Source organism: Bos indicus x Bos taurus, chromosome 8 (genome assembly GCF_003369695.1).
Source record: "Bos indicus x Bos taurus breed Angus x Brahman F1 hybrid chromosome 8, Bos_hybrid_MaternalHap_v2.0, whole genome shotgun sequence".
Taxonomy (NCBI): Eukaryota; Metazoa; Chordata; class Mammalia; order Artiodactyla; family Bovidae; genus Bos; species Bos indicus x Bos taurus.
This window is the reverse complement of record NC_040083.1, coordinates 75,203,484-75,216,237: the sequence shown is the minus strand read 5'-3', so window position 1 is coordinate 75,216,237 and position 12,754 is coordinate 75,203,484. Positions and strand designations below refer to the sequence as shown.

The 12,754-nt window shown below is 39.8% G+C and overlaps 1 protein-coding gene across 1 annotated transcript in view; it reads right to left on the bottom strand.

Annotated features, from left to right (window-relative positions):
• The window catches only part of UBE2R2 (ubiquitin conjugating enzyme E2 R2), a 97,450-nt gene extending 84,946 nt beyond the window's left edge, over window positions 1-12,504 (bottom strand). Inside the window, exon 1 of the mRNA XM_027550025.1 lies at window positions 11,655-12,504. Within this exon, the coding sequence (XP_027405826.1) occupies window positions 11,655-11,831 (177 nt within the window). The 5' untranslated portion in view covers window positions 11,832-12,504. The remainder of the gene's footprint in view (window positions 1-11,654) is intronic.
• Between the last annotated feature and the right edge of the window lie 250 nt (window positions 12,505-12,754).

The window sequence follows — 12,754 nt, the reverse complement described above, 5'->3', positions numbered from 1 at the left end:
ATATCTCAATAAAGTTGTTTTTTTTTTAAAGGAAGAAGAGAAATCAATTACAGTCTTAAGAGGCACATCACCAAAAGCAACTGGGGATCTTGATTCAAATGAACTTACAAGTGTATCTATGACACAACTGGGAGAATATGAACACTGGATATCAGATAATATTAAGGAATTATTATTCAGTAAGTATAAGAACAATATTTTTTAAAAAAGATTCCTTATCTTTTAGGGACTCCAGTAATTAGGGGTGAAAGGACATGTCTGGAATTTACTTTAAAATAATCTAATTGGAAAGAGTAGGAATTAACGGGAGAGAACCTAAGAGGTCATTCACAAGTGAATTGGGTCTTAAAGATATAAATTAGAGTTCAAGGACTAAAGAGGGCATGAGAAGAAATGAAAAAGACAGGTAACAGCTTAAGAAATGGCACTATCAAAGACCACCTATGGGACAAGAACAAAAAACACAGAAAAGTAAGGAACAACCAGATCATGAAGAGTCTTACATGCCATACAAGGAATTTTTATTTAATTTTATGGAAGACGGACTGCTAACTTTCTTTTTTTTTCTTGGTGGGGACAGGTCAGATTAGAGCTTTAGACAGGTTACTCTGATGGCATTACAGATTAAAGGGGCACAAAACAGAGTAGAGAGGCTACTGTCACAGTCCAGGGGAGTGACAACTGAATGGGAACTCATATGGTGGGAGCAGAAATAAAGATTAGAGGCTAAAACCTGAGATATGAGATACTAAAAATAATTGAATATACGGAAAGAGGGAGCAGAGACCATCTGACCTGATTTCTAGCATGTAGGCTTGTGCAACTAGGTAGACAATGTTCAATATACAGGAAAGTGAACATAGAAGAGGATTAAGGAAAAAGGTAGAGTTCAGCTTAGTGTTCAGTGTAAAAGGACATACTGGTGGAAATGTGTTAATATGCAAAAACTCAAGAGAGGGCTAATTAGAAAATATAGACGTAAAAATCTTTAGAACATATTTGGTAGCTGGAACAATAACCAAGGAGAGTTTGTTACAACTGACACAACACAGAAATTTAACCTGAATTTGGGCAAACTCCAGGAGATCGTGAGGGACAGGAGGCCTGGCGTGCTGCAGCTCACGAGGTTGCAAAGAGTCGGACACAGCTTGGCAACTGAACAACAAAAGCTCCTTCCCTACTCCACCTTGTTAAAAATTAATTATTTTAAAGTGTTTATGTAAACAGAATGATCAAGATGTGTTAATTTTATATTTAGACTATATATTGAAAGCAGGAGGAGAAGAGGACGACAGAGGATGAGATGGTTGGATGGCATCACTGACTTGATGGACATGAGTTTGAGCAAGCTCCAGGAGTTGGTGAGAGACAGGGAAGCCTGGCGTGCTGCAGTCCATGGGGTCACAGAGTCAGACGTGACTGAGTGACTGAACTGAACTATATAGGTACAGATACAGGAGAAAGAAGAACATAAACACATTTGGCTAAAAGCCATCAAAATTATTCTTTAACAAATTGCACACATGCAGCGTATTTTCAAAGAACAGCTATAAAAATGTACTTTTCTAATTATTCTGATTCCTTTAATGTATCAAGGACATTTAAAATATTCATAACATTTACAATCAATATTTAAAAATCTTCCACTGTATAAAAAATTCTGCACTTCTAAAATGCCCTTCTAGTCTGCTTTTAAAAGATCTTATGTCGAACTTCCCTGGTGGCGACTAGATTCTTCCCTGGTGGAGAATCTATCTGCCTGCCAATACAGGGGACGTGGGTTCAATCCCTGGTCTGGGAAAATTCCACATGCCATGGGGCAACTAAGCCCATGTGCCACAGCTACCGAGCCCGTGTGCTGCAACTAATGAAGCCCGAGTGCCTAGAGCCTGAGCTCCACAAGAGAAGCCACCGCAATGAGAAGCCCAAGCACCACAAGGAAGAGTAGTCCCCGATCACACTGCCATTACAGAAAGCCCATGCAAAGCAACAAAGACCCAGTGCAGCCAAATTTAGAAAATAATAATAAATAAAATTTTTTTAATGATTCAAAAAAATAATAAAATATCTTATGTCTTCAGATATTCTTTAAAAGGCTAAAACAACTTGATTTAATTATTTTGCTTTATTCAGTAGATTTCCAAATGAAGTTAAGCAATCTTTATCTTCATGGGACTACAAAAGTCAAAGTTGCTATTTCTAGCCGGTTTTCCCAGTGCCTCTCGTTATCACTGCTCCAAAATTCTTAACCTCTCTCAAGTAAGTTTTCTAATACTTAAAATTATAAGAGGAGCCCTTTACAAAGATCCTAATTTCCTATATTACTATAACCAAGGTTTCAATCTTAATTAATTTTTAGCTAACCTCAGTCACTAAGAAAATTAGATTTAACTGAGGCAACCCAGCAACTACAGAAAAAGGTCATTGATGGAAAAATCCAAATAAAATCAAAGTTCTCCAAAAAGGGAAAGCACAACTAGAGGAACTAAGCAGTCCAAATACTGAGCCACTAGTCTTACCACTATATTCAAGACAAGGGACTAATCACCTAAGATCTATGAAGAAACTCAGGTATCAGTTATTTCTTGAAACTGCCCAGAGAACTGGGCAGGGGGTCATTCATAAAAGATGTGACCTCTGCCAAAAGATTAAGTATTACTCTTTTAAGTCCTATGCCAAATGCTAAGGAATTTCAGACTGAAGTAAGATCTAGTCATTTCTTAAGAAGCCCATAATCTAAGAATTTAGACAGACTCTCACACTACTAGGTTTGGACACAATAGGGAAAAAAAAAATTTAAGCTAAAAATATCTTATTTTCTTAGTATAATACATGACCTCAAGTAACTTTTTCAGTTTTACCACTTACACTTTCAGTTTTACATCATTTTTATTTAAGGAAACTCTCTGTACATTACTTATTCAACAATTTATCAATTAAAAAAAAAACTTTTAAAAAATGGTTATATAAAAAACATAGTAATTCATCAAATCCAAACTCAGAAGTGCACTCCCCTTAAAACCCTTTTAACATAAGATTCCTTAGATACAATCTAAATTCAACAGAATTTCCATATCTTCAGTTTAAGACGTCTCTTTTTTTGTCTAGCTATTTTTCCTTCATTCTTAGAGTAAATGTTGAAACATGATTAACAAAGCAAAAGAACTCAGGGTAAAAACCCTGAGGACAGTTACTATATATTTTTTCCCTTTAAGTTTTATTGAAGTACAGTTGATTTACAATGTTGTGTTAATTTCTGCTGTACAGCAAAGTGACTCAGTTATATGCATATTCTTTTTCATATTCTTTTCCATTATGGCTTATTACAGTACATTCAATGGTTCCCTATATTATCCAGTAGGACCTTGTTGGTGTTTTTTCCCTTCTTTTTTTTAATTTTAGGGAAGTTGTGGAAGTTTTCCACAAGGATTAGCTTATATTGTTCCTTTCCCTATTTAGCCAATGGGAGAAAGAGCAGTTATGTGACAAGACCAAGATGAGCCTTAAGTAATAAGGTTTTTGTTTGTTTTAAACTCAACTACCACAGAACTCAAATGAGCTTTGTCCCCTTCAAAGCAAACACCTCAGAAGGTTGGCTATATACCACTCCAACAGTGCTAGACTGCCACTGTTCAAAACTCTTCTTTGAGAACTGCCCTCAGAATCCATTGTACAACTTCTTAATGTCCTTATTAGCGGCAAACCTTTGCTTCTTGTGGACCTTATTTTTAATATCCAAAGGTGATTCAGATTCAACTTGGTAAAGGAGGAAAATAATCTGAGTAATACTATATTTTAGTCAAAAACAAATGTGCGGCTTCCCTCGTTGCTCAGTAGTAAAAAAATCTGCATGCCAATGCAGGACATGGGGTCGATAGCCAATCCAGGAAGATCCTGCATGCCACAGGGCAACTAAGCCTGTGTACCACAACTGCTGAGTGTTATGCTCTAGGGTCTGGAATCCACAACTACTGGGCCTATGTGCCACAAATCCTTTAGACAGAGCGCCCTAGAGCATGTGCTCAACAAGAGACACCACCACAGTGAGAAGTTTGTGCACCACAACTAGAGAAAAGCCCACATAGCTATGAAGAGCCAGCACAGTCAAAACTAAATAAATTTTTTAAAAAATCAAATATGAATATGAAGTATTACAGAAATTTTACCTGTGCCTCTACCAACAATTTCAAAAGTTTCAAATCATATGAAGGATATTTTTTTGAATAATGACATTTTTTTGTTTCGCCATATATAGTATGAAGTATGATTTCCAGTAAACTTAAAAATCTGTATTCTAAGCTTTAAATTACTCTTCTATAAAGAATCACTAAATATTGTCCAACTTTTTGTGACTTTGCCAATATTATCTTATAAATGGTTATTTTCAATGAGATAATAAACATTCAATGTTTACAATCTGAATTACTATGTATGCTACTAAGTAAGTCACATAATCCAAATTATTTCAAGGGATTTATCCCTCAAACTAAGCATCAGCTGTCCGTGCAGCAAATACAGCAAAGCAGATAACTAAATAACTGTGAAATCTGACTTCCCTGGTGGCTTAGACGGTAAAGCGTCTGCCTACAATGCAGGAGACCCAGGTTCGATCCCCAGATCAAGAAGATCCTCTGGAGAAGGAAATGGCAACCCACTCCAGTATTCTGGCCTGGAGAATCCCCTGGACGGAGGAGACTGGTTGGCTACAGTCCACGGGGTCTCAAAGAGTCGGACAGGACTGAGGGACTTCACCTTCACTTTGTTTGTGAAATCTGAAAATCCAAATACACATAGACTGAAACTATGGCAATGATCTCAAGATGCTACAAAATGCATGAATATATGGCTTCCTCTGATGATTAATTTTTTAACATCTTATTTTGGAATACTTACAGATTCACAACATATATTTGCAAAGATAGTACACAGAAATCTATTTTTCACTAAATTTCCCCCAATGGTTGCGTCTTACATAATTAATGTCCCATATTAGAACTAGGAATTTGACACTGGTACAATATATGAGTGCAGTTCTGCATCATTTTATGGCCTGTGTAGATCTGTGTAACTACCAACACAATTAAGATATAGAACTATTCCATCCACAAAGATCTCATGCTCCTCCTTCATAGTCACATCCACCTTGTTCCCATAACCCAAACATCTCTAACCCCTCCTCCCTTCCCCCACTCCCCGCCCCACACTCAATGGTTTGTTTTAATCTTTATACTTTTGACATTTTAAGAATGTTAAACAAGTGGGACCATGTAACCTTTGAGATTGACTTTTTCACTCAGTGTAATCTTCATTCAAATTATTTATATCAATAATTTAAAAAAAAAAAAAGATGCTGTAATAGAGATAAGGAATACCAGTTAAAACTCAACTGAAAAAACAATAAAATCTCAACTTTACACTGCTCAAGTTTCTTATGACGTTTAAATATACTTGGAAAAGTACTGACATTATTTTAAAGCATAATGCAACACTGTACTAATAAATTTAACTTCCTCTATGATCCAGTATGACTTCAAAGATGTTTACCATCATCTCTAATCCCAAAAGTAGCTTTTTAAGATTTATATTTCTGAACTCTAGTACCATCCCACTCTTCCCATAATGAAAAAGTTGCTATCAAAGGAGTCAATTTGCTAACTAAAAAAAAGAAATCCTTCTGTAATATGACTTGTCACTCTCTAATCCAAGTGGTCCAAGAACAACATCAAAATCCAATTCTTCAGTCAATTTAAGACTTATAAGCAGAAGTTGCAATAATCTCCCTGAAATTTGAAGGAACAAATTACCCTTGTGACCTTTAAACTTGTACAATTTAAAAAGTTTACAATTTAAAAAGTTCCTTTTCAAATGTTCCCAAAGTTTATTTATTTACGTTTTTGACTACACCATGCAACATGTGGAATCTTAGATCCCCAACCTGGGATCAAATCCGCAACCTTCTGCAGACAAAGTAGAGTCTGAACCACTGGACCACTAGGGAAGTCCCGTCCATAAATTTTATTTTCTTAAAGCTCCATTTCTGTACCTTCAAACATCATCCAAAATGATAAAAGATCTCACCAAGAGAATACACAGGCTTTAGAACCAAGCAGTCTGAAAATCCATCTTGATATTACAACTTCCTAGCTGAGGACCCCGCAGAGCAAGTTAAATAAGCTCTGTGATTGTTTCTCTATATACATGAGAGTAATAGCAGCACACCTCACAGGAGAATTGTATGAAATAATCTATATAAAGTACATGGCACATAGTAAGTACTCAATACACGTTAGCTACTAACATCTACATTACTGTAATAAGGATAGTAGCATGTATCTGCAATTAGACATGACAGAGTTTTGCATATTTTAAATTACCCTGCCAACAAGTTTACAACAGTAATTTACTGTGTTGTAACAAAAACATATTTAATTTGTTATTAAAACAAATCAACTAAAGGTGCTTAAAGTGGATATTCACTTTCTATGTTAAATACATATCCCCAAATCTGAATATTCCAATTCTTTTTTTTCCCCTGAATATTTCAATTCTTATATGGAGGAAAATTTATGTAAAATCAAACCTTAGCAATCCAAACTAAAATTTTCTCTTCAGTTAAGTATTTATCATCCCAAAATTTCAGAATCAATTCGTTTAAAGATACTTAAGCATAAACTCAATAATAATTTCTCACTGAACCAAGCTGAAATGAATTAATTCTGTGCTGACAAAACACTTTCAAAGAGGTTCAGCTTAGTCTTATTCAGATAGCTGTATATGACGTAGCTGTATATGACGAAACATCCAAAAGAATTTCAGGAACATGAAAGAATTAAAATGTTTAAATATGACCTTTCAGCAAGATAGGAGTTCTGTTGTCTTAATCCTGAATTTATAACTGTTATTTTCCCAAACTATATTAGCGGAGGTGGGCCAATTTCCTAGATAACCTCTTTTATTTCACCTGTCTCCAACAGACAGATTCTTTTGGAACCTTACTTAGCCTAGGACCACGAAGTTTTAAAAATGGAGCAGAATATTTAATCATGACAGACTGTGGTTATGTTGACCAATGCACTAATTGGCCTTAAAACTTTGATTTTAATTACCATTACAATTCTGTCAGTAACACCTATCCCTCACATTTCTGCACAAAGACTTTTATGAGGATTATTCATAAAAGTTCTAAGGTTATCAATGTCCTAATACTTTTCCTTACTATCTGAAAAGTAGTGACACTTCCTATAGTGCTTTGCCTTTGGTGTGTGTTCAATAATTATTGTTTACTAACACAAATCTCTGAAAAAGAGGAATCAACATGCAGCAAAAAAGTACTAAGGAAACAAATCCTTTATTCAAAAAGAAATAATTCTTATTGATCAAATTTAAGACACTGATGCTGGCATTTAAAAAAATTTTATCAGATGATTTCAATGCAAGGGTCTCTCATAGCTAGGTCACAAGTGCCACCTAGCTGATGGCAATTCTAAGAAGTCCTGGACTCATTCCAAATTTGAGATGTGAAACTAGAAAAATATGCATCTTGGAATCAACTTAATATGGTAAAAGTATAATCTATGAAATACTGGAATGCTGCATTTGCCAGGGATGCAGGCTGGGGACTAAAATTGCACTCAGTGTCCCAAATCAATGTACATTATCCATGTTTCCACTTAAAATGTTCCCTTACTTCACCCAGCACTCAAGACAAGTTCAGCTTCCAGAAAAGGGTACAGCTAAGAGTCATAAGAGGTGTTCTTAAACTGACTGAGAAAGAATTTTAAACTAAGAAAATTTTAACTGACTGAAAGATTTTTCATAAATTTTTTTTAAAAAAGCAGCATTTTTTTTTACAACGTTAAAGGAGTTTAATTTTGTTTTTAAGGCTGATGATCCAAATCCCTTAAAACAAGGATTCAGTTAACCCTCCTACATACAAGCTAGTTCGTGTTCTCACTGTCTTCTGAAGAAAATTTATAAAGTTCTCAAAAGGATCCCTACACCAAAAAGACAAAGCTACTTAGAAAAATTGTTTCAACTATATATGAAAAATTTCAGAGTCATAAAATAGTTTTTATGGGGCAGGGAGGGGTGGTACCGGAAGAACAGATTCCAGAACAAATGAAAATAATGTATGTCCTTTATCTTAAACAATTACTATTGAAGAGTTTCTTTAATATAAAATGAAGCGTTACATTTGATAAAGCATATCCTATTAAGGAAAACTCTGAAAATGTAACAAATACTTCCTAAATTTTATCTGCTGGGAGTTATCCAAAAATGGAACACACCTGTATTTCATTCCCATACATTACTGAATAAAATCAAAACTACAAAATCTGCAATACTTTAAAGATTCTGTAACACTTAAATGTTATGCCTATCATGAAAGAGTCACTCTTTCTGATCTCCAGACTCATTGCTATCTTGTATTTACATAAATAATGCAGGAGTTACAAGGAGGTTCTATACAAAAGCAGCCACACTAAGTTATGATCATTACCAGTTATTTGAAAAAATAATTGTTTCAAAAAGAATAGGGGTAAACTTGTTAAAAGTCATTACTACTGCTCACGTGATCAACAAGTTCCTCTTCCAGTAACAGAATAGAATTCCAACTCGCTCCACATTAGCAAAATTAAGATCAGAAGTGTTCTGGGTATTCTAAGTCATCTCCTACTTTGTGTTCTACAATGACTGACCCAAGAGAGAAAATTTGAAGCAGCAAAGAAATTCACCCTGTGAATCAATGAGATCAAGAAACTGGACAAAGGACTCCCCTGGAGGTCCAGCGGTTAAAGCTCCTGGATTCCAAAGCAGGGTTACCAGGGTTTGATCCCTGGTGGGAGAACTAAGATCCTACATGCCACTCAGGGCAGCCAAAAAAATAAAATAAAAATAAAAAAATTTTAGGGGATTTCCCTGGTGGTCCAGTGGCTAAGGCTCCATGCTCCCAAAGCAGGGGCCCAGGGGTTGGATCTCTGGTCAGGGAAGTAGATCCCACATGCTGCAACTAAGACCTAGCATGGTCAAAGAAATAAATAAAAACAAATATTATATTAAAAAAAAAAAAATTTTTAAATTAAAGAAACTGGACAAAAAAGATAATGAGGCCAAAGAAGAGTTTATAACATGTAGAAAATCAGACACAAGAAACTACTTTTGCCCACCATACATCTATATTCCTCTCGATCCCCAACCCAAGCTAAGAATCATACAGATTCAAGATATTTTAAAAATAAGTTGAAAAAACAAATTTTGAAATACAGGTTTCACAAGTCTCTACTACAACAGATGCCACAGTTAAAACAGACTAGGGTCAACTATTTCATGGTGAATAAGATCAGTTAGAAGTATATTAATATGTAAAAGGTAAAGGAGTTAAATTATGAAAAATATAAAATGACTGGAAGCCCACTGCCTTTGGAAACTATAACACACCATAAAGAAAATAGTTTCACTTGAAAATAAATTATATTAAATGTTCAAGAACCACCATTTGATCAGGGAGAATAATAGTACAGAAAGATCTGTGCCAACTTTTAACTGCAGCTGTAGTGGACACACTAAAAGCCTTGTTTCACAAAAGCAGTGAAATAAAAAACAATAGTTTTAAACCTGTCACCAGTGTTAACTGCTCACGACCATAAATTTGCCTTTTCCAATGAAGGACTTTGGAATAAAAAGCCATTTAATAAAGAAAAAAAAAAAAAAAGCAGAAGAGAACAAAATTGAACAAAATTCTCACGTAAGACTAAAACACTAAATCTGTTTAAGAATTTTCATATTTTTACGTCACAAAAGTTAAAAAAACTATATCTAAAACATACAACAAAACGAGATTCTTTTTAAATAAGACTGAATTTAAAAAGCAGTTAATTTAAATCAGTGCATGCTTCAAAAAATCCTCCTTCCATATTACCTATGCCAAACTGAGAGGGTTCACCACACTCCATTCTCAATTACCTAAGCAAAATTATTACCATTTTAAACCCATTATTTCCTTTGTTTGTTGTTTGTTTTTAATGCACTGCACAGGAGTAAGATAATTCTAGCTAGTAAACATTTATCCTGACAAGTGATTGTCCCAAATAATAATACTTTTTAGAAATTAAACTTCATTTCACTAAAGTTAGCCAGTAGATTTTGCAAGTATTTTCCTCTGAAGAGTACAGTGTATGGTTGGTATATACAGTACTCTAAATACTAAACGCATGCTTTTAAACAGGCATTAAGTGACTATCACAGACATGAATAGTAAACATTCCCCAATCAATCCTTCACGTTTTCTACAAAATAGACCCAATCTCAAGCCTGAAACTGAGGCTTCTACCTTTAGAAGAGTAGAAACTAAAGTAATTGGGCAGTCCTTAAAAATACACGTAATTGCATGACTAAGATACTCATTTAAAACTTATGCCAAGATAGCCCCTCCCTTCAAAACAAACTAAGACTGACTCACAGACCTATTTTACTTAATTCTGGAAATTAAAAAAAATTAACTTAAAAGAATTCCTAAGCACTCATTTCCTCCTGTCCCCCACCATTTAAAACGTCGACCTTCAATCTGTGATTTTCCCCTTAAAAAATGGTTAAATAAAAACAAAAACTAAAGACCCTCAATATTTCCAACTATCTATTTGGGAACTGAAAAAACTACTGGATTCAGGAATGATAATAACCACTGTTCTAACATCCTGGAAAACAATAGAAAGTATATCTACGGTCGCTAAGGAGCGGTCCTACTTTGTGAAACCATCCCACCGCAGATGTTACTCTTCACCTGTGAGACCACCCCCCTCCCCGTTTGCTACAGTTAGCCATCTGAGCAAAAGGTTTCAATTTTGTCTCCCTGAAGTGGGAAATTATCAATCTCCCTATATAACATGTTCCGCCCTCAGTGGATATTTCTACACGGGAGGCCAGGGAAGGCAGGGGTGAGTGCAGTAAAGTTGGTGGCAGGGTGAGGACAAAGGGCATTTTGAAACAGCACTGAAGTAAACAGAAAATGAGGACAGAAAGAGGGCTAAATTCGAGTTCCCTCAAGTGGCTGATGGCAAGAAAACGCAGGCGCCCTTGTTTACCACCCCTAGGGTCCTATTCTCCATTACCACCCACTGGAATGCGAAGTTGGAACCACCACTATATGCAAGAAGCCCTCAAATCCCCAAAATGTCAGGTCAGTAGGCAGCCTCTGGAATGACAGCCCGATACCCCTCCCCCACCCTTCTACCCCCACCCCCACCCCCAAAAAAGGTCCAATCCCATAAGTGCAGGTCACTCTGCCCTCTGGGGTAGTTCCAGCCGGCGCAGAGATGGTTCTGATGGGAGGCCGTGGGGGGACAGACCACCTTTCTCTCCGTAAACCCTCGGCGGGGGAAACAAAACAAAGACCTCCCCCCTCCTCCTCCGGTAGCCACTACCCTAGCCACAGAGGCTTTCCTATTTCCCGGTGCAGGCTGGCCTCCCGCCCCCGCCCCCATGACAAAGAAAAGGCACCGGGTGAGCAAGCGAGGCCTTCCTGCCTCCACGGATGGGGGGAGGGGGCTGCCGAGGTGAGGAGCCCCCTCCGCTCCCCCGCGCTCCCACTCTCGGCCGGGAAAACAGCCCAAAACCGCGGCCTCCGCCGGGGGAAGCCTGAGAGGGGGTGAGGGTACCTTGAAGTAGCCGCCTTCGTAGAGCGTGTTAGGGGGTCCGAAGATGGCAACCTCCCAGTTGTAGAGGTCGGATTCATCCACCAGGGTGATCCGGAAGCCCTCCACCGGTTCCTCCTGCAGGGATTTCAGCTCGAGCATCAGGGCCTTCTGCGAACTGGTCATCTGCTGCTGGGCCATCGCGGCGGCGGCGGCGCCGGGCCGGGGCCCCAGTCCTCACGCACCAGCCGGGCCGGACCAGGCCCCTCCCCTCCGCTCGCCCTCTGCCGGGCCGCTCCGGGCCCCTGTCTTCACACACCCGGCGGCCCGGACCAGGCCCCACACGGCCCGTGGGCCGGCCCGGTTCCTCCTCACACACGACGCGGGCCGGACCGGGCCCTTCTCCTCACACTCGGGCCGGGGTGGGGGGAGGGGTGGAGAGAGTTAAAGAAATTCGCTCCGGGTCTCGGGCCTCCCCCCCCCGGAGGGGGCCTCAACTTGGTTGGCGCGGGGGGGGGAGAAGAGGTGGAAGCGGAGGAAGGCGGCGAAAGGCCGGCGACGGTGAAGAGACCGGGCCGTGATGGCCCGGGAGCGCCGCGCTCGCTCGCTCTCTTGTTCTCCTCGGGGGCCGCCGGGGCCGAAGGGCGCGCGGGGCCGAAGGGCGGGGGAAGCGCGACACGCGGGGGTCTCGCGGCTGCGGCGGCGGCGGCGGCGGCTGCGCGGGGGGAGGGGTGACGGCGGAGGAGGAGGAGGAGAAGAGCGAGAGCGCCTCGCGCCGCGGGAGCGACGAAGCTGAGAAGAAGAAGGGAGGGAGGAGGGGCGCGCGTCGGGAGGGAGGGCGGCTCTTGGCGGAGAGCGGCTCTAGGCGGCAAGCGGCCCGACGCGACGCGCGTGCGCGCGCCCCGCCCGCCTATCCCTCCTCTCCCTCCCCCCGCCCTCCTCGCCCTCCTCCCGCCCTTCCCCCCGCCCTTCTCGCCCTCCTCCCCCCCGCCCTTCTCGCCCTCCTCCCCCCCCTGCCCTCCTCTCCCTCCTCCCCACCCCCCCGCCCTCCTCTCCCTCCTTCCCCTCCTCCTCCTCCCACTTCCCCGCCTCCTCTCCGCCGCCCCGCCAGGTGGCGGCGCTTT